This window comes from Podarcis pityusensis (assembly GCF_964106645.2).
Source record: "Podarcis pityusensis genome assembly, chromosome: 12".
NCBI classification, from domain to species: Eukaryota; Metazoa; Chordata; class Lepidosauria; order Squamata; family Lacertidae; genus Podarcis; species Podarcis pityusensis.
In genome coordinates, this window is record NC_138037.1 from 59,275,512 (window position 1) to 59,298,337 (window position 22,826).

Consider the following 22,826-nt stretch of genomic DNA (forward strand, 5'->3'; position numbering starts at 1 on the left):
ACAGTCCAAAGAAGTCACTTTCCTTCTTAGAGTAACAAAAAACAAACTGTAGTCAGAGAAAAAGAAACAGTTCCAATTAAATTGCCTTCCAGTTATTTTTCCGACAAAGCTGGCCACAATGTATCCACCTTACTGTCAGCAGATCTCTTTTGACAGCTTTTGACAGCTGAGACGTCTCACTGGCAGATCATTCCCCCTTTCTTTGAACAGCTTTACACAGTCCAAAACAAACCCCTTCCTTGCCTGCTTTCAGAAGGGTAGATTCAGAAAAAGTTCTCAGGTCGGAAAACAGCTCTTTTCAAGTTTAAATTTCAACGTTTTAGCTCAGAGTCTCTATGCTTTACACTATCTACAAGACGGGAAGCAGGCTTCCTGGATATACCTCCCGCCGCGGTGGCCAATTCAGTCCTTATTTTTCCTTTCCAATTCAATCAGTCTTTTTTTTTTTTTTTTTTTGAAAGTTAAGTCCAATTCACAATCTTTTAGCAGTCCAATTCCGCCTACTCACGGGTAGTCCTTTGAATCCGAATGTTCCAGGATAGAAATCAGCGCTCTCTAGCAACGGCAACGCGGCTTCGCTCCGTGAAAGCAGCAGTCGACTCACAGCACCGCGCCTCTCCCCCGTTCCGCTCCGAAGCCTCAAAAAAAGGCTTCCTCGCGAGTTGGGGGGGGCGCTGAAGGGTGCCCGCCGAGTCCCCACGTTCGCAGGCTTCACCGCCTGCGATTTCTGAGGGTCCCCGCTCCGCCGCAGCGCTCAGGACCCGATTTTCGCGGAGCCGATTCCCTCTGAGATCAAAGGGAATCCTCCGTTAGCTAATGGCGCTGACCGGAAGTGGCACTATTACTTCCCTTGATCTAGATGCTATACTCCTATTGATGCAGCCCAGAATTGCATTGGCTTTTTTAGCTGCCACGTCACCTTGACCTTTATATTATGCAATATACCTGAAGGAGCATCTCCACCCCCATCGTTCAACCCAGACACTGAGGTCCAGCTCCAAGGGTCTTCTGGCGGGTCCATCACTGCGAGAAGTGAGGTAACAGGGAACCAGGCAGAGGGCCTTCTCAGTAGTGGCACCCATCCTATAGAACGCCCTCCCACCAGATGTCAAGGAAATAACTATCTGACGGCAGCCCTGTTGAAGGAAGTTTTTAATGACTGATGTTTTAATGTATTTTTAATCTTTTGTTGGAAGCCATGGAGAGTGGCTGGGGAAACCCAGCCAGATGGACAGGATATATATATATATATATATATATATATATATATATATATATTATTAAATTGAATATAAGAACAGACCCCACAACAGAGCCCTGCCTTGCCTCCAAGGCACTAAATGTGTTTCCGTGTGCAGACTGTGTGGCATCTTCAGTCCCTTCTAGGAACCTGAGGACAGGCAGGCTTTTCCTCCAGACGCACTGTTGTCATCACAGGCATTTCTCTGCTCCAATTCTGCAAAGCTGGTAAATGTGCTGGTCCAGTGCAGACCACCAAGGCATTCAGGGCCAGCCCAAGACATTTTGGCACCGAGGCAGTGAGGCGAGACCAGCAGTGCCTCACTTTGGCCAAGGGGTCTCTGTAGAGGCAGCCTGGGATGGGCTACCCAAGAGACAGCCGATTCCCGCTCCCAGGAGTATGCCACAGATGCCCTGCCAGCATGGTGGCGGCAGCAGCAAGTCATGTGTTCCTTGGATCTGCTGCCCCTGTGGATCCTGCTGCCCAAGGTGGCTGTCTCACCTTGCCTCATGGGCGGGCCAGCGCTGAATGCCCTGCAGCCTCCGAGTGCTTGCCCTGCCCCCTTGGCAGTTCCCCACAAGCAGCCAAAGAACTTTCTTGAGGCCTGCTGGGTTGCTCTACATATTTGGGTCAGTATGTTAAGGAGAGTAATAAATAACCTGAATAAATCCCCACATAAGTGACAGAAAATGAAATTAGCATCGCCTGTAAGCAGATCTATTATCTCTCAAGCTCCCTCAGAAAATGTCCTTTCCCCCTGGCATACAGTGCAATAGTCTTTGGAGCTTGGAATATCACATTCCACCTCCCTGGCAAGCACAGCCCAGAGGGCACAATGTTTGCTATTTGTGCATGAGGAGAAGGAAGTTTCAATGCATACCAAAACCTCAGAATTAATTAGTTTTTAGTACAGGCTGAACTTTTTATGACTAAATTCCATAGAAACATTAGCATAGCATAATCCCTTATTGACCCGAGCCCTAAAATTAAGTAATGGTTTTTATAAACCTTTTGGGAAATCATTTTTGGTATCTCTGCTCACACTTTTCCTTTTCCTTTTTTAAACTGAGTAACCATGGATGGCTCCACAGAGATTCCTGTATTAGCCATTCAAATTATATTTAAAGTATGAAAAGTGCTGAGCAATTTTGCTAGATGGCAAGAGCTTAATACTTAAAGGACGTGTTTATGGAGAGCTATTTGGAACAGGCTGTCTGTGCACTGGGAAGAGATCTATGGCTGTCGGGGAAAGGCATTGTGTGCCCACTGGCCTGCTCCTGTCCCACCCACTTCTGCAAATCATTGGCTTTTGTTTCACCCAAATCACTTTTCCCTCAGCAAGTCTTCAAAGACACTGCTGCCTCCAAGAGATCCTTGCAGGGGCATGCTGTGTAGTTGTTGTTTTTTTTGTAGGAGAACAGTTATAGGGGACTTTGCTCAGTGCAGGCAAAACACTAGAGCAGTGGTTTTTGACTCCAAGGCTCCCTTGACCAGCCACATTCTTTCTGCAGCTCCCCTGTGGGAGTCACTTTCACTGGGGACTCCTTACCCTAAGTGGGATCTTCCCCATTCTGCTTCCACCCCGCTCATTTTCTGTGCTATTTTTGGCATGTATGTAAGTGGGAGCACATTTGTCAATGGGAGCCTAAGCAATACCACTGCTGGGCTGATGCTCTCCACATGGCAGCTCCAGCCTGCCTTTCCCGAAATTAGTGTGCACATGGGTGAGAGTGTGGGGAGGGCAAAACAAGATTAAGATCAGAAGCAGAAATATTTTGTTATTACAGGGAAGGAAAGTGAGAAACAGGGCACACATGCAGACCTGCAACATTCTCCCTGTCCCCATAAAGCTGGGTGACTGTTAAGGAGGAGGGGGTTGCCTGGGGGGAGAGGTGGAGAAGAAGAGTGGGGAGGGGTAGAAGGAGAAAGAAACACTAAAGATACTCCTCACTTTCAAGGTTATTTTTGAATCCCTCCTTATAGAGAACACACACACCCTCAAGCTACTTTGCTGTTTTCTTGCATTTCTCTAGCCCTCTGTGTAAAACCGTTCCTTTGTTCATTCCCTCTTCTCCCCATCCCCCACACGCGTCGGTGTCAGCGACTGAGCAAAGCCGGTTGCTGCATGGTGTAAGCAGAGTGTGCTGGGCAGGCCTCTCCACGGCCCTACGCCAATCCCAGGCATGCAGGAGGGCAGAGCCGGCTGGCCGCCTCAGTGCCTTGTTGGCTCACTTGCCCCCCGAACTCGCAGCACAGAGCCGCCCGCAGCAGAAGAGCCCACCACAGCACTCCAACCAGCCGGCAGGCTCTTCCCCGGACTCCAACTCTCGGGCCCCGGAGTCTTGGCCTGGCACCCCTGAGAGCCCAGTGCCAGGTGCCCTGCACCCCTGGTGCCTATGATTAAGACAGCCCTGGCCGCTTATTTGTTTAGAGTACTACACACAGGTCTGGCTGTTTTGATGTGGATAGTGAGTGAATTTTTCATATAATAAGCTTTGACAGGAGTACCTGTGTGTGATGGTAGGTTCAAGGTTACCCAGTGGGCTTCACGACTGATGTGACAAAATGAGCCTATAGGACAGAGAAGCTGCAGACTTTAGGCTAAAAGAGTGCTGGTTGTTTCAGTGTAGCAAGGGAGATGTCCTGTTCAGATGGGAGCTGTGCATGAAGAGAGGAGGTGGATATATATCTTGATATGCATTTGCATTGTGATGCACTGCCAAGTGGAAACCCTCCAATACTGCAAACCCAGCCACATGCCATGGGGTGGCTGGCGATGCACGATGAACTCCCATCCATCTTGAAATACAGGTGCAAATGTATCTCCCCACCTGCTATATCTGGCCATTAGTGGCTCATAACAACATTCGTGCTTGTTGCAGCTCAGTGTTCAAGCCAGCACTTTGATGAAAGCAAAAGAGAGAGTGTCAAAAGAAAATAGTTTATTTCATAATTCATCTTAAATAACACAAGGTCAACTTGTGAGATTTTACATATGCTAAATGTTATACATTGTAGTCTTATTCATTTATGACACTATAACAGGAGGACGTTCTTTCTTGCGTGGCGACCTTCACACTGATGCCCAGTTAGGAGGAACTGTCTTTGTTGAGCTGTGCTTCCACCCTGCCAGGCCACATGGGTGGGAGGCTTTTCCTGTGACAGCAGCAACTACAGGGTCTATGTGTGAAAGTTACTGCTTTCCCTGGGGAAAACCACTGTTTACTGCTGAATCAGAACCATCTGGTTGTTCCAGTTCAGTGGTAATCAGTGGGTTTTCCTGGGGAAAGCAGTGGGATAAAAGACAGACCTCTTGGCCCCATGCCTAGGAATCATGGGACAAATGCCCAGGGGATGAGCTGCTCCATGGAATTGAACATGGAAATGGAGGAGTGATGTCAGCATGCTATGAAAATGGAATGTGTGCTGCGCTGGCTCGCCAGATGCAGCTTGTCACACTGGCCACGTGACCCGGAAGTGTCTGCGGACAGCGCTGGCTCCCAGCCTATAGAGTGAGATGAGCGCACAACCCTAGAGTCTGGCAAGACTGGCCCGAATGGGCAGGGGTACCTTTACCTTTAGAACTGTGCTCAGTGATAACATATCATGGAAATTCATGAAAAAGCTGGTGTAGAAAATAGGGCTCGGTGAACAATTTTACAAAGGGATTAATGCCATCTATTCCGAACAAAGAGCCAAAATAATTATCAATGGAAATGGAAACATCACAGAAGAATGTTTAATAAGTAAAGGTACCCGGCAAGGATGTCCATTATCTCCACTGATCTTCATTTTAGTGTTGGAAGTTCTGAATAATCTAATACGAGAAGATCAAGGCATCAAAGGAATAACACTAGGAGACAAGGCATACAAGGCATACAAACTTAAAGCATTCGCTGATGACCTACTCAGCATGACCAAAAATCCAAAAGAAAGCTTGATAAGAGCATTCAAGTAAATTAAAATTTTTGGAGAAGCAGCAGGCTTTAAATTGAATCCCTCTAAGACGAAATTGTTGGTAAAAAATGTAACAGTGCAAGAAATGGAAGATTTGGAAAAAACATCTGGCCTAGAGATTAGTAATAAAGTAAAATACCTAGGTATTTGGATTACCACCCAAAATATAAATTTGTTTCAAGATAACTATACGAAAGTCTGGAATGAAACAAAAAGAAACATCGAGATATGGAACAGGGTAAACCTCATTTTTAGGAAACATTTCCATCATCAAAATGACCATGCTTCCTAAATTACTTTTTCTGTTTCAAACAATCCTGATACTAGGTGGGACAGGCTGCCTCAAAACCTGGCAAAAAGACATCTCGAAATTGATATGGCAGGGGAGGAGACCTAGAATTAAACATCAAATCCTAATTGACATTAAAGAAAGAGGAGGCTTTTCCCAACCTGACCTAAAATGAGGTCGCCTGCCTCACCTGGCTAAAAGAGTGGTGCACGTTTCAGGACCCAGGCTTGTTAGATTTAGAGGGGTACGACAACAGTGGCACATGTGGCATGTGTACCTGTGGTACAGGAAAGTTAAAATTCACAAGAACTTTTTGAATCACATTGTCAGAAAATCCCTATACACAGTCTGGGAGAAATATAAAGATCTTTTAGAGCCCAAAACACCTTGGTAGATATCACCAACTGAAGCAGCTGCAGTAAAGAGGAAAAATACGGGTGGACATTGGCCAATATATAAAACTTTATTAAGGGAAGAAATCAATGATCTAAAGCTGAAAAGCTTTGAAGATATAAGAGAGCAAATAGCAGACTGGTTTCATTATTATCAATTGTTTGAAACATTTAAAACAGATTAAAAAAGCAGGTTTGCACCAGAAATATCCAGATTGGAAGCGGATTTGGTTAATTCAAAAATAAAAACTCTTTCAAAGGTGTACCACCTCCTCCTTGACTGGGAAGTCAAGGAGGAGGAGGTGAGAGCTGTCATGATTAAATGGGCCCAGGATTTTGGGTATAACATAGAAATGAAAGAATGGGAAAATTTATGGAAAGTTAATTGGAAATTCACAGCATGTTTTAAAGGTAAAGGTAAAGGGACCCCTAACCATTAGGTCTAGTCATGGCCGACTCTGGGGTTGCGGCGCTCATCTCGCTTTATTGGCCAAGGCCAGCGTGTTATACTTTGAGGGAAAACTTCTAAAAAATGCAATATTGTTGGTACTTGACGCCATGGAAGCTTTCCAAAATGTAAAAAAATGTATCTAGTACTTGTTGGAGATGCGGTGTAGAAACTGGCACTATGTTCCACATGTGGTGGCTATGTTAAAAAAATTAAGATCTTCTGGGACATCATCTATGTAGAACTTAAAAAAATGTTTAGGGTTTCATTTTTAAAAAAAACAGAAGCTTTTCAACTCGGAATAACAGGGCCAGACATTCCTAGGAATGTAAAATAAGTTTTTTTTATACGCTACAGTCGCAGTGAGAATCTTAATAGTGACTAATTGGAAAAGGGATAAAATCCCTTCCAGGTCAGAATGGTTACAAAAAGTAGCCGAATATGGAGAGTTAGCCCAATTGTCAAAAAAAATGAAAGATAAGTCAAAACAAGTATTTATTGCAAAGTGGGAGGTTTTCGAAACACATCTTAAGAAGAATTGTTGCAGTATGAACTAGGTCGCTGCCTTTGAATAACTTCTGCAGTTGTACGAAATAAGAAACAAGATCATAAGAGAATAATACTTTATTATAAAATGAACAGACAGGTTTATGCAATAAGTTTGTAAATATTAAATGAAGTATGGAGAAGACGGGAAGTTAGATGTACTTGAAGAAGATCTACTGTCAGAATATATGGTTTTATTCTTTTGTTTATTTTGTATTTGGTGTAACAATTGGCATAGATGTATGGTTTTTCTTTTTGATTTTTGGTGGTGTTTATAATAAAGCATAATAAAAAGAAAGAAAGAAAGAAAATGGAATAGGCTTTTAAATAAATACTAGAACTGTACTCGGTGTCGTTCTCATATCTACACTACACTTTCAAATGGCATAAATACATGATACAAAAGTAATCATTGACAAAACTATTTTCTCCATAATTTTTGCACTCTATTAACTGATCTACAGTGCTCTTTGAAAACAGAAAAAGTGCATATTTTCAGAGAAACAATATTAAAAGTATCATATATTAAGTATCAAAGTGTTGAAGAATACAGATTTATAAGTTAATAATGCAGACAAATAAAATATATAAAAAATTTAAAATAAATAATCCAGCACTGTTTATGAATCATGAAATATGATCAGGCTACAAAAGTAGTCCTGTTACTGTTATTTCTACATTTGAAGGTGTGAAGGTCCAGCATCTCCACTGTCCAATATTCTTTAAGATTACAAGATGAGACAATATTGGGGACTTCCCCTGCAACACTAGGTCACAGTCCTATATGCACTGACAGGCAGTGCATCCTGGGATCATGGGGGCTTTGCATCTGAGAAATCATGCCTAGGACTTGGCTGTGTGACCAGTCTGTGCTGAAAGACCTGCTGCCTGAGGGTTTCCTTGACTGTGGAAAAATTGGAGTCTACTTGCATAAACTTTGTTGTATATTTGCTCTTATTCTTGTGAGTCAAAATACTGTTCACATTCAGGGTTGCCGGTCACTTCGATGGATCCAGGAATTCTGCTCCCATCTTTTGGATAGACACACCAGCATTTTGCAGGACTTCGATCAAGTGAAGTTTCACACTAGTTGGGGTAAATGACTAAGTTTATTTCAAAGTAATTGAAATGGGGTAGATGCTTCATGAGATGAGGTTATTTGAGGGAGTCATTCAATTTTGAAACACATCAGAGGGACGCTGGCTACTCAATGTGGGTAGAAATAAAATTAGTAATTCAAGCAAACAGCAATTGTCACTCAGCCATATGTTTGCATTGCTCAATCAATTATATATGCATAATGTTGGATATGGAGTGTCTCTTTTGAGGCAATATTACTAAAATGTGTGGAGACTGGGGACCTACATTTCAGATTGTTCAGACAATGTAATGGAATGATTTGCTGTTGTGGGAGCAAGGCCTCCCACTCTCTGCACCCAATATCCATGCCTACGGAAGAACGTTTGTACATGGACTGATCCTCCAAATGTGCAGAAGGCATGAACTGCACAGCATACAGATCACCCCCATAGTAGCTGCGTCTGTAGGTCCCATACATATCTTTCACATGGATATCAATGTTGTGATGGAGTGGGATCTTCACACTTGTACTCAAAATGAGGAGTCTGCATAGAGCTAATTCCAAAGCACTTTCTCCCCCTCTTCCTTTTTTATTCTAAGCCTGTACAACTGAAAACCATTTTCTACCATAGGAAGTTGCTGTGCAACTGTCTTGTTGCAGACAGAGGCCTTCTTCCAAAGACATGGGAATAATTGACTCTAGCTATTGACTCCAGGGATGTGGAAGAAATTTGTTTCATGTTTGGATGCAAATGTACCTAATTTGCACTTCTCAAAACAACATATGAACAGAAACATAGCTATCCTTCAAAACTGGCCTTTCTCCATATTTTGTGATGCTGTTCTCCAACCGCAACATGGTAACAAAAATGTGTGCATGAGATAAAAGTGTGCATGAAAATATCAACATGTATGCCTCAGGAGATAGACACAATAAAATATTGCTGGATTCTCATGAGGACCCTAAAATTATTTAATAAACCACAAACTGATGCAAACTGAATTAAAGAAAGAAAAAATGTGTATCTGAGAGAAACCAGCAGTTATCCATCCCTACCCCCAAAACAAGATTACCTGCTTGCTGTGGTAAAATCCATTCCGATTACAGTTGGGCAAATAGAATCTGTATATCTCTCCTCCAGTTCTTTGTTGATCTTTGGTTAACTTCTCCAGCGCCTTGTAGAGCTCTTTTTTACATGGTGCCTGAAAGAATATTGTAAATATTGAAGTGTTAAATAATAACATATAAGAACTGATATATAAACAACTTTTTATAATGAAATCTGGAGCAAACTACTTATTAATGCATTTTAAAGTCTGTAGTCCTTGAACCCAAAGGGCCTTACTCGTGGCTGGATAGCACAAAATCACAGAGTTAGAAGGGACCCTGAGGATTGTCTAGTCCAACCCCCTGCAATGCAGGAATAGGCAGCTGTCCCATGCGGGGATTGAACCCGAAACCTTGGCATTATATAACCAGACGATGTTTATATGACTCTTGCTATCTAACAACACAAGTTGTTGTTTCAGACAAATAAGAGAATCTACTGCATCCAAGGGTCATTGTCAAAGGTATTCATAATACTCATGCTCTTAAGTCTGTGGCAGCTCAGCCAGCAGGAGACTTTTAATCAAGGGCCAATGGGTTTGAGCCCCCATTGGTGGAAGATGCCTACGTTCCAGGGGGTTGGCCTCCATGACCCTCATGGTCTCTTCCAGCTCTATGATTCTATGACAAACCACATGGACTGAGCTCCATCACGCCATGCTGTTCCGCTTAAGCAGCTCACTTTCTGTTCTTTGGTGCTCTCAAGTGGCACTTCTTTGTAGGTACAGGACACTCAGCAAACCCTCCCATCCTAATTCATAACATTGCTGCTATGACTGCTTCTCTGCTTATTACTTTATTTATTAGTAAATAAATACAGTAGTAAATATAGTTCCTTACAGTTTTCAGAGTTTTGATTACATTCCTTTCACAACAGCTTTGTAAGAGTATTATAATCCTACAACAAGTAACTTTGTAATTGAGATACCAAATGCAAATGTTTATTGGCATTACAGTGCTATGTGAGTATATTGTTATATGTGAGCATTGAACATAGGATAAATATGGAACATGGTGAAAGATCAGCTGGCTGGGCCTAGTGTCTGGGAGTATTTTCCAGCTGTAAACTGCTGAAATCCAGTATCCTAACTTCAGAGTAGGCTAGAACCTACATTTCTTGTCCTTGTTTTCCTCTGTGGGGTGTAATGTACGTGATGGCTCTGATGCTTCTAATGACTTGGATGAAGGTATTGAGGGGATGCTCATCTAATTTGCAGAAGACACCAAATGGAAGGGGTTGCATGTAACTGGGAACTGCTAAATATGTGATATGATGAAATACAGATTGGAGGGTGTCGAGGAAGTCTTTTAGCAATGTAAATACACCAGGGAACAAGAAGAAAAAATTCTTATTTTATTTTGTGTGTTTTTATTGTTCTTAAGTTTTTATGTTGTGTCAAATGTAATGTTTTCTATTGTGTTTTTGTCTGTGTGTTATAAGAGAAAACCAATATATTTTTTTTGAAAAAACAAAACAAATGGGAGGGGTTGCTAATGCCACAAAATACAGAATCGGGATACAAGATTACCTTAACAGATTTGAGAAAGGGGCAAAAACTAACAGAATAAAATTCAATAGGGACAAGTGTCAGGTTCTGCACTTAGGCAGGAAGAACCAGATACACAAATATAGGATGGGGGATACCTGGTTTACTAGCAGTACATGTGAAAAGGATCTAGCTTAACATGAGTCCACAATGTGATGCAGCAGCTAAAAAAAGCTAATGCTATTCTAGGCTGCATCAACAGAAGTATAGTGTCCCAATCAAGGGAAGCCATAGTACAGTAGTACCTCAGATTACATACGCTTCAGGTTACAGACTCCACTAACCCAGAAATAGTGCTTCAGGTTAAGAACTTTGCTTCAGGATGAGAACAGAAATCGTGCTCCAGCGGCACGGCAGCAGCGGGAGGCCCCATTAGCTAAAGTGGTGCTTCAGGTTAAGAACAGTTTCAGGTTAAGAACGGACCTCTGGAACGAATTAAGTACTTAACCTGAGGTACCACTGTATCACTCTATTCTGCCTTGGTCAGACCACATAAGTACTGTGTCCAGTTCTGTGCACCACAATTTAAGAAGGAAATTGACAAGCTGGAATGCGTGCAGAAGAGGGAACCAAGATGATCAAGGGTTTGTAATCCAAGCCTTATGAGGAATGGTGGAGAGAGCTGGGTATGTTTAGCCTGGAAAAGAGGAAACTGAGAAGAGACATGATTTGTTGTTGTTGTTTAGTCGTTTAGTCGTGTCCGACTCTTTGTGACCCCATGGACCAGAGCACGCCAGGCACTCCTGTCTTCCACTGCCTCCCGCAGTTTGGTCAAACTCATGCTGGTAGCTTCGAGAACACTATCCAACCATCTCATCCTCTGTTGTCCCCTTCTCCTTGTGCCTTCCATCTTTCTCAACATCAAGGTCTTTTCCAGAGAGTCTTCTCTTCTCATGAGGTGGCCAAAGTATTGGAGCCTCAGCTTCACGATCTGTCCTTCCAGTGAGCACTCAAGGCTGATTTCCTTAAGAATGGATAGGTTTGATCTTCTTGCAGTCCATGGGACTCTCAAGAGTCTCCTCCAGCACCATGATTCAAAAGCATCAATTCTTTGGTGATCAGCCTTCTTTATGGTCCAGCTCTCACTTCCATACATCACTACTGGGAAAACCATAGCTTTAACTATACGGAGCTTTGTTGGCAAGGTGATGTCTCTACTTTTTAAGATGCTGTCTAGGTTTGTCATTGCTTTTCTCCCAAGAAGCAGGCGTCTTTTAATTTCATGGCTGCTGTCACCATCTGCAGTGATCATGGAGCCCAAGAAAGTAAAATCTCTCACTGCCTCCATTTCTTCCCCGATAGCCATCTTCAAATATCTCAAGGGCTGTCACATGGAAGAGGGAGCAAGCTTGTTTTCTCCTGCTCCAGAGAGCAGGACCCGAACCCATGGCTTCATTACAAGGAAAGGAGATTCTGGAAGAACTTTCAGCAGTGCAACGGATTCTCTCCTTCCCTGCAGATAGGAGTTGCCGCTACCACCCCAGTTGCCCCCTGAGTTGCCCCTCCATCACTGCCACTGCCTATTTCCTCTCCGGCCTCCTTGTGATCCCCTGCTGCTTCCGCATGCTGTGGTTTCCCCAGGCTGCCTCTCGTCGCCTCAGGTGGTTGGGGGGGGGGGAGGGAAGAGGAGTTTTCTGATTTGCCCTAAGTGGCAAAATGTCTTGAACTGGCCCTACCCTAGACACGTATCCCAGCACTGTTTTTCCAACTAGTTCGTGTGTGGCATTTTAGCCTCGTGGCTATGAAATGGCAACTTGCCTAAATCCATGTGGCGAGTTTGGTGAGTGGGTGGGAATATGAACTGGAGTTCCCCATGGCCAAGCCCAGAACACTTGCTATTTATACCACATTAGAATCATATAATTTGTCATGGCTTAAGGAATTAATTTCATGGCATTCTAAATTATGTTTCTACTGATGGCCTGCTTTGCTTCAATTTAGTGTGCAGATACAACAGAAAATGGATGTTAGAGAACTCACTTGTTTCTTTAACTTCTTAAGTTCATTCAGTCTCCTGGCTTTCACTCTTTCGTGGGCAGCGACCGAATTCCAAGGGACAGGCTTATCTTGGCCAGCAGCAAACGTCAGCTGGGTGTTGTCCTGCTGATCAGCTGTCATGTCACGGTCTTCATGGGGCATGTCTTCTGCTTCCAGGGACTCTAGCAGGGGAGAAGCACAAATGGAAACATGACTCCACACAAGCTCCGCGGAAATGAATGGCAGCTCTAGAAGAGCAGAGCTACGACATCCTGGCTGGAACCTCCATCCCTCAAGGAAAAACAGACATTTATATGGAGTCTTCTGTGTGTGCCATGGTTTATATGAAAACTTGAAAACACCGTATTGTCTATAATAATTCAACTTCCCGAGAATCTTGGATCTCTTAAATAAAGTAAAAGAAAATATCTAGCCCATATAGCTGTGAAATCAGTGTAGGGCAGTGCCAAGGGAGAGTGCAGATGAGTTGCTATGATTTTCAAAGGGCAGAAGATGCAGCTTTCCAATAGTAACCTATGTAACACCTTTTCCTTCTTCGTGACTAACAGAAGCTGTATAAATTATGGGATTTTTTTTTAATAGTGGTAGAATCATGCAAAACAAGAATAATGCCAATTAAGATGAATCTCATCTTAGAATGAATCTATCTGGCAGTGTTGAACAAAGACTGGAGAGACCCAAGTTCAAATCTCTGCTCCACAAATGAAGCTCCCTGGACAACTTTGAACCCATCTCTCTTTCTCAGCCCATGATTCCTCACAAGGCTGTAAGGATAAAAAGGAGCAAGGGGTGAGAACTGTTTGTGTCATCTGCATTTCTTAGAGGAAGGAGGAATAAAACTATCACAAGTACACGTAAAAGTAATTTTTGTTTATTTCAGGATTCTGCTTTTCTCATCACAAATGTGAGTTAGACAGATACAGAATTTTGATGATTCTAGTGCAGAGTATAAAGATCCAGAAGCCAGCACTGGTTATAAGAGCCAGTGTGGTGTTGTGGTTCAGAGCGGTGGACTCGTAATCTGGTGAACCGGGTTCGCGTCTCCGCTCCTCCACCTGCAGCTGCTGGGTGACCTTGGGCCAGTCACACTTCTTTGAAGTCTCTCAGCCCCACTCACCTCACAGAGTGTTTGTTGTGGGGGAGGAAGGGAAAGGAGAATGTGAGCCGCTTTGAGATTCCTTAAAGGGAGTGAAAGGCGGGATATCAAATCCAAACTCTTCTTCTGCTGTAAACAACAGCCCTTTGCTTCTTTCTGTTAATGGTGTGACATTGCTCATAGGTGTCCAGAGGAGACAGCAAGCATTCAGCTGGTCAGAAAGACAAAATGCAGGACTACCAATATTGCATTTAGAGCAAGCTCTAGTGTGGCTTTAATGTGTGTTGAAGCATGAAAACAGGATGTCTTTGAACATTGCTCCTAGAACAATTACTTCCATCATGCTAGAGTGTTACTATTAAAGACCACGAGCAAATGAACCATTATGGCTTTTGGTTACAATGTACATTGAAAAAATATTGCCTGACTGTGGCAAATACACGTTTGCAAACATTTGCATCATGCAAGTTGCTTCCTTTTGAAAATGGCAACCCCAGGTTTGCCCATGTGCAATGTGGGAAGAGCACTTGAAGCAATTTTCAAATAAAAAGTACTAATTGAATGTGCAAAAAAGTTTGTAGGTGAGCAAAAAGGAGGCAACAGAAGGGGTAACAAATAGAAGCCTTGTGAGGGTGGGGTGTAGAGAGATTTATAAATAAGGGACTGTGGCAGTGAAATCTAAGACTTTGATGGAAACCTCTTGGATCTAACTATGTGGCCGGGGGGTGGGGGAGAGGCAGCAGGCAAAAGTCTTTTTTCATTACACTTCAAATCATAACACTTTGGCTAGTGTCAAAGTGTCAGTTTCCATTTAAGCAATCCTTATGTCCAAATTGAGCCATGGGAATTACCGGTACTAGGGACTCTTGAACTACAAGCAAAATGGGGGGCAGGAGAGACATGTTCAGGAATTCACAAGTATTTTGTAAATCCTTGGCTGAATCCTAATGGAAAGCAAAATTCTATCCATTCATGATCAAGCCACAGTTCTACAAAGTTTCCTATTGTTTGATTAATGTAATTTTCAACAGCTGAAATATTGGCACCACAGAAGCTAAACTGGGCACAGGAGAGTTTAAAGGCAGATGGGAGTCTGTGGTTGCTCCCAGGTGATCACAACATGCTTTGCTCCTAGCTGTAGTGACAGGTCTAGTCCTGTGAAAGATAATAAATATTTTCACTGACATCTGAAACGGTATTCCAGAGCTGATTAATTTAAAGCATATCCCAGTGATGGGGACTGTGGTGCAGAGATTCTATTTTCAACAGCATTTATTGAATCTATTTTCAATAGATTCCTTCCTCTCCTTCTTTGGAGGTTTTTAAGCAGATGTCGGGTGGCCATCTGTCCTGGATGCTTTAGCTGAGATTCCTGCATTGCAGGGGGCTGGACTAGATGACCCTCGGGTCCCTTCCAACTCTAAGATTCTATGATTCTATGATTTCTATTAAAACTACCCATAACCTCTATGCCTTTAACAACAGGCTGAGAAGTAGAAATTAAATGGTGTGGATGTGAATGAGAGAGAATTATTGCTTGTCAGGTGTCTGCAAAAACACAGGAGCAGAAATAGGCACAGGAGCAGGACAGAAAAGAGGCAACAAATATTTTCCTTCCTTCCTTTTCTTCCACAACACACACACATTAACATCATCAACATGGCTGCCACAGGTGAAGGGGGGGGGCAGGCCCCTTGGGGGGTTTCTTCCTCTGACTGAGAGTTTAGCAACATACCCCTGGCTTTGCACTCAGACCCCAACTTTCTCCATAAGTAAAACGTCCCTTAGTGAAGGTGTGCCTTCAGGAGTCACACTGTGGATCTGACTCCTATGGGACAGATCTCCAAGGTCTCAGGCAGAGCTCAGCTCCACCTTTGCTGCCTCGGTGCTCAGGATCAAACCTGGAATGTTCAGTGGACAAAGCCTTTGCCCTGGCACTGGGCCCAGCCTGGGCTTCTACAGCTCAGCTTTCTGACACGCAGGAACATTTCCCACATTTTTTTGGCCACTGGCTGCTTGCTGTGGAGAAGATCTAATGCCAAAGCCACATACTCTTGGCATTCTGCCACAGCCAGTGTGGTGTAATGGTTAGAGTGCCAGGCTAGGACCTGGGAGAGCGGAGTTCAAATCCCCACTCAGCCATGAAGCTCCCTGGGTGACCTTGGACCAATCACTGCCTAACCTACCTCACAAAGCTGTTGTGAGAATGAAATGGGGAGGAGGAGAACCTTGAGCTCCTTGGAAGAATAAGGCAGCATATAAATGTAATAAAATAAGTAAGTTAACCATGCGCTAATTGCTAGACATGCAAAGCAGTATGCAAAACAGAAAGGCACATTATTTACCTGCAGCCTCTGCCGTGTCAGAGGCGGAAAGGCAGGTGCCCTGCCCATGGAGGAGGGCGTGCAGGGGCCGGGGTTCCTCTGGGGGCACAGAGCACCTGAGCCCCCGGCCACAGCGGGCTGTGTATACTCCACAGGGCTCCCCCAGCTGGAGGGCACAGGTATGGCAGCAGCCACAGCCTGGCGGATGAGCAGTTTCAGGGCAGCTGGCAGGCACCGGCGGGCACAGCACAAGCTCCTCTTCAGTGCATGGGGCACAGTGCATGGGTTGGAGAGCAGCCCCGAGGATGAGGCCAGGGCAGAGGAGCAGGAGCAGCAGCTCACCGCGAAGGCCTGTGGAACACATGGCGAAGGAGACCAGTCAGCAAAGCAGCTGAGTCTGGAGAGGAGCACCCGTTCGCTTCCTCACGTTCAGCTAGCCCTGTGTTCCAACCACAGGGCATTTATACAGTTCCTTGTCAGTCTGTTAATCTTTAACCCCAAGTTAACTATTGTCTGAGCAGGAGGGACAGAAAAGCATCATTTCATTGGTAGTTTGTGCCCCTCCCACTCTATTTTTTTAAATGATGAAATAATGCATCACTATTCTACTCATTCTTAGCCTTTCCAGGACGGTTCTAAATATGTCTACAGAAAGGGAACTCTTTTTTTCCCTCTTTATCAGAAGTCCTGCTACTTTGGACAATTCAATTACTGGTATTTAAATTATTGTTGAGAAAGACGGAGGAGAGACGAACGCCTTGAAACCTCCGTAGCTGACTTCATACTTCCACAGCAACAGATTCAAAGGCCTCTTGTTTAATTTTTGTCATGTGGCTGGAGGTTATTAGGACAATGACATACCCAGAGAGGCCCCCAGAGGGTAATCAAAGCCCCTGAGATCCGGTAACTCCTGAACGCAGCAGCACGTAGGAGCTAATGTCAACAGTGTGTTTGCAAAGGATTATTTGGGACGGTTTCCTGTGGATACACTTGTGCTTTAGCAGAGCTCAGATGTGAGTCCCTGGCATCAGTGGGTAAGAGGCTGGGCTACGTGCTTATCAAAGGCTCCATCGCACAGCTGCTCCCTTACGGGCTGCTTTAAGAATAACGCAGACTGTCCTTGCATACAGTTTAGCATAAACCAAGGGTGTATCTTATGCATGCTTAAGTGGGAGTAAATCCCATGGAAGCAAGTGGGATTTCCTTCCATGGAAACATGAATCTGACCAGGCTGGAATCCATCTCTGTAGGATTTCTGTAAAAGGGAGGGAAGGAGGTCAAGGGGCTGCAAGACACCTGAGGGCATTGTGCAAATAATAAAACAATCCAAAACCTATTCAAAGCATTAAAACAGCAAAAAACCCAGATAGCATTAACTATGAATAACATTATGAAACATTTTTAAAAAGACACCTGGCTGCATTAACAGCTGTTAGCATATAGTTTGCCTCTATGCGGCTGCTTTTATTCCCACTTAATCCCCATCATACTCCGCATGATGCTATCCTCAAACACCACCATTCTCAGTGCTTTCCCCCTTTAAATTCGGGTCTGCCTGCTACAGTGAAGAGCTAATAAGTTTGAGGAACTTAGGTTCCAAACCATCCCACTTGGGGGCACAGACCATTTGCTTCAGGGTTTAGGGCTGTGTGGATCAATGGTCACTTTCGACTGTTCCCCTTTCTTCAAGGCTTTCACATCTTTTCTGGCTGCACTCTTAACTATTTCTGGTGGAGGAATTTTCAATTGCACACTTTTTGTGTGGGCAGGGCTTCCACCCCCACCCCCCTTTTAAGGGGCATGAGCAGCTATCTGTCCTACAGGTACATAATATAATCCAGAAACCAGAAGGCAGGGACAAACACCACAAGGAAAGTCTACTGGTATGTCCAGGAAAGGCTGAAGTCGCCCCCTAGATACAGATTCAGAAACATGCAGGTGTGAACTACTCCATCCTAATCTGAATGAGGAAAAAGTGAACAGTTAAATAATGCTCAAATGTGCACAAGCTCCCAAGAAAACATTGCAAGAAATGCTCCATTATTTTTTTTTATAAAAAAAGATACATCAACATTGGGGAATCACAAACTTGAGACTGACAAGTTTGCAGAAAACAGGAAAGCAAAGGGAGAACTATGAATAGGAAAGGGGGGAATAAGCAGGCAAACTTAGGACCATTTAAATCAATAACGTGAAAGTTCTTTGTCCCATAGAACTTAATGGGAATCACTGAGCACTTGAACCTAAATAGAGTTCAAGAAAGGTGGTGCAATGAGTTTGAAATGTGCGTAACCAGCACACAGCCTGGCCCCTCGAGGACCATTTCAGTGACATCTTCTAAACATTAGACGTCATTGTAAACCCCAAACGGAGGCTGGAATGAAAACTTAGCTCATGAGCCTGTGGGAACGAGGGCTTATAAAAGTAACAGCACAGCGGCTGTGATTCATGTGCTGTTCTGTGATGACTCAGAGAAGTCGATAGCAGTTAGGAAAACCAGCTGTTACCCGGTCAGAACATTTTACACTGTGACCATTTTGACCCAGTGGCCCTGATTTACACTGTTTTTGTTTGTTAAAGCAATGGCGAGGCTGACGAGTGAGAGGGAACGCCATGGCAGCGCCCCGAATAACTTACACAAACATTTGTCCTAGTGTCACTTTCCTAATGCTGCTTTGCTTTGAATTGAACACAATCCGATACTTTGCATTTTCAAGAGTTTACTTAAAAATAACTTGGTTCTACATTTCCAGTGAAAAATGCTTAACTCCATATGAGATAGCAACCGTCTTCCTTGAAGGCCTGGCTGCATGTGATTTATTTATTTATTTCATAAAAATTACACACCACTTGATTATAAAAAACCCAAAGTGGTTTTCAAAAATTATATGAAAATGTCAGATGCTGGTGTGGTTGCTCGAGAGCAAACAGGCAAGACTCTGACCTGTCTTTTCCAGGCTTTATTCTTAGTGCAAGCTATTTACAGTGAAGAGCGTCATAAGTTCATGTCTGGCTCAATCGCTAGCAGAATCTGGGCGTGGTCAGTCTTTGTACCTCCCCCAGCATAACAGTCACGTGACCCCCATCCTTCTCCTCCCCTCCCTGCGCTAAAACCTACTGCGCAGAATGGGTGCTGGCAAAGGGGCACTTCCCTCCTCTCCTGTTTGCTCAGGCTCAGTGTTGAGGCTCTCCCTGGCATTCCCTGCTCCCTGCACCTCCTTTCCACTGGAGGCGAGGCTTTCCTCCTCGCTGGAGGAGGAACTGCTTCACAAGATTTTTGGAGGTTCCCTATAACACAACTGCCCTTCCACCTCTCGCCTCTGAGCTGATGGCAGTTCCCTGACAGAAAAATTAAGAACAATAATTTAAAACTTTTAAACAGTCAAAATAGCAATAGATTAGAAACAGATGAAAATGTGCATCGACTTTCTAAGCATCTGGGTAGGCTTATCTTGTCTAAATAAGAAAGTTTTCTAGCAGGCCCTGAAAAGACTACAGTGAAGGCTGCTTCCTAATATTAATGGCTTAAAATGGGACTGATGAAAGCGATCTAGTGGGTGTCTATTGGCTAAGGTGATCTTCTGGGTAAACTAGTCCCAATCTGTGGTTGGCAGCCATCTGTCTTGAGAGATTAAATCAGGACATCCTGTTTTGGGGCTCCATGCTCTCAGCACGGTGCCCAAACATGCATGAGATCGATCTCACATGGAATCAAAGAGCTCAAAAGTGCATGTTTCTGAGTTCCATGCTCTCGCATGGGTCACATGACTCACACGGGAGCATGGCTGGGAAGATGCACATCCCAGTTTTTGGCTTCCAAATGTTGGAGAGTGTGAGATCTCTGAGCACAGGTGTGATCCGCTGTCAAGGGCTCACTCCTGTCAGCAATCGTGCTGCAGCATCCTGCACTAATTGCAGCTTCTGGATCAGGCATGAGGGAAGTCCCACTTAGAGCACATTGCAGTACTGCAGCCTTGAAGTAACCACCACATGAATGACTGTGGCCAGGCTTTCCCGGTCCAGGAATGGCCATGGCTATCAAACCAGACACTGTTGGTTGAAGGCCCTGTAGCCACTGAGCCTCCTGAGCCTCCAGGGACAGAGCTGGATCCAGAAGCCCCCTGCCCTCCAACTGTGACCCTGCTCCTTCAGGGGGAAAGCAACCCCATCCAGGGTAGGCTGCTAACCTACAGTCACCCACCAGGTCTGGGCAGGATTCAAGCTCAGCTTGTTTTCCTCCTCCCTTCCACCACTGACCCAAGAGATGGCTCTGGAACTGTATGACCTCCCCTGATTGATGATTAAGGATCTTCATGCTGAGACCCCAACATCCCATCTTCAGACTAGCTCTGTGGCAAAGGGTTAACAGCTGGGAGGCATCGCCAGCTCTAGCTTCACCAAATTCTTCACAAGGAACTGTCTCACCAAAAGAGGAAAGGAACTCAAAGCTGCTGTCCACAGGGCTCCTGGTTGGAAGTTGCTTGGCAAAGTCGCCCCACAAGAAAACCTACAGAAAGACACTAAAGAAATTCATCAGAAGTCTGATTCCTCCACGAGGAAGTGAAAAAAGGAGGAAAGAGCCCACCCCCTGCCAGCCAAGCCCAGCTGAGCAAGTAGCCTCCCCCAGAGCAGGACTGTAAGAACAGCAGAAGCAGCTGGGAAGGAAGAAGAGGAACTGGGAGGGGGGGAATAGTTTTATAAGTTGTGTGTCTTTGTTTCTCAAAAGCCTTTACATGGTTTTGTATATATTGTGGTATTTTATGCATTGTGACTTGCAGTTATTTTTATTTTATTTTTTAAAATGATATTTATTGAGAATTTAAAATTACAGAGGAAAAAAAAGGAAAAGGAAAAAAGGTAAACAAAAAGAGAAATTAAACAATACAAGTCAATAAAAACAAAAAACAAAACAAAACACACAATACATCAAAACCAAAAACAAAAATAAACAAAAAAATTAAAAACAAATCCAATATTCCCAAATCTTTATCTTTCGTTAACTTGTTTCATCGACCTCCTCACACCTCCCTTTTTTGTATTCTAGTTATTAATTATCTCAGCAAATCCTTTCCATCTTTCACTATATTCTGTCATTAAATTACCTTTATTTATTTTAACCTTATCTTACCATGAAAAGCCCTAAAGCTTAAAACTTAAAACTTATTTATACATAATTCCTTTTAACATTTCTACTAAAGCCAAATAGTTTCATTCCAACATTTTTCTAATACTCATTAATTTTACAATGATTTTCTAAATGAATTTTTAAAACTTTCTTCCAATCTTCATCCATCATCTCTTCTTCCTGGTCTCGGGTTTTATCAGTCCTATCTATCCCTTCCATCTAGTCTTTCAACCTGGTGACCTTCTATCCGAGGCTCTTAAGTCTTTTCCATGTCCCTTCTGCAGGTCTTCTTCATGTTTATACCTGCACTTTACTTTATCTTCTGCTGATCTTATTCTTAATTTCCTTCCTTTCTCTCGGGGACACTCCAACTTGACAATATCTTTATCCCTTCTCAACAAGTCAGCCCATTCTCCATAGTCAGCACTGAAATCCAAAAGATATTTGAAGGCATGTGTCAGAGCTGCTTCCAGATCCTAGCTCACAGAGGATCACGCTAGCCAGCGATCATTAAATAAAAGTCTTTATTGAGTTACAGTTTCCATTCTCAAGCTGCTGCGTGCAACTCTACGTCTCATGGTTAGATCGGCGAAGCTCCATCTGAGTCTCCGCCCCTTGTACACCAACTTAATATCCTAGCCTTGCTCCACCTTTTCCGCCTGACTGTTCTTCTCTGGGTCCCTCTGCCCCCCGGGGTCTCTTCCTTCCGGGATTCCTCTGACGCTGACGCTGACCCCCCTGACTCTTCTCCCTCCTTTCGGCGGGCTTTAGGACCTGGCTCCCTTTCCGGGCTGCCTACTGCGCCACCTTCCTGTGCATTTGAACTTGGCACGCGCGCCCAACCTTCCACCTTCCGTCTGACCGTTTCTTCGCTCCCCGATGGAGGTGTGGCCACTCCTGACTCGTGCCCTCCCCCCTGTTGTGAGCTGCCAGCGCTTGATCCCTGGCGCCCTTCCTCTTCCCTGCTCTCTGGCGGTGACGCTGGTCCTGATTTCCAACTGCTCCCCTCTGATTCCCCTCTGGCTCTATCTTCCTGGGGTGTCCCCCTAGGCTCCCCCCTTGCCCTGGCCACTGGTGCTCCTTTCTGTGAATCTTCTGATTCACTGGAAAGACTCGGAGATCTCGGGTCGTCGTCATCACTCATCTTTTCTTCTGCCTCCTCTCCCTCGCTCTCTGTTTCCTCCCTTGCCCTTGCCTCTGCTCCTGAACCCCTGACATCCATCCCCCCCTCGAAGCCCCCTCTTCCCCCCTCCCCTCCTTCCGGTGCGGGATCTGGGTGCTGCCGTGTCAGGGGGACGAATGTCGGATACAGTTCGCTTCCCGTGGCGGGCCGCCATCCGAAGTCTTCCGGTTCTTCCTCCCTGCTCTCGTTGACGACGGTCACCTCCGCTTCCATCTCTGTGCCGCCGTGCTCGAAACCCGGGTCGTCCCCGAAAACGTCCATGTCCGTCTCTCCCTCGTTGCCTTCTGGAGACGTTGCTCGTCCTGGACCCTCCAGCCACCTTCTGCGGAACTGCTCCTCTGGTCGATCATCCCACCAATACGAGGGTTCTGAAGCAGATCCCGAGGGTGACCCCTCCGGGGAACGGGCGTCTCGTGTCGGTTCCTCGTCCGAGTCGAACCCCCGGAACGTGCTGGCTGAAAGCGTGGGCGTGAAAAGCCAGTCGTCGAAAAAG

At 44.5% G+C, this 22,826-nt stretch overlaps 1 protein-coding gene across 1 annotated transcript; it reads right to left on the bottom strand.

The window, feature by feature from the left end:
- Positions 1-4,167: 4,167 nt before the first annotated feature.
- IGFBP1 (insulin like growth factor binding protein 1) lies at positions 4,168-16,446 on the bottom strand. Its single transcript, XM_080976028.1, has 4 exons — positions 16,047-16,446; positions 12,588-12,766; positions 9,027-9,155; positions 4,168-7,958 (listed from the first exon to the last, which is right to left on the bottom strand). Exons 1-4 carry the CDS (start codon positions 16,387-16,389, stop codon positions 7,827-7,829), a joined length of 783 nt encoding a protein of 260 aa, XP_080832154.1. The 5' UTR covers positions 16,390-16,446; the 3' UTR covers positions 4,168-7,826.
- Between the last annotated feature and the right edge of the window lie 6,380 nt (positions 16,447-22,826).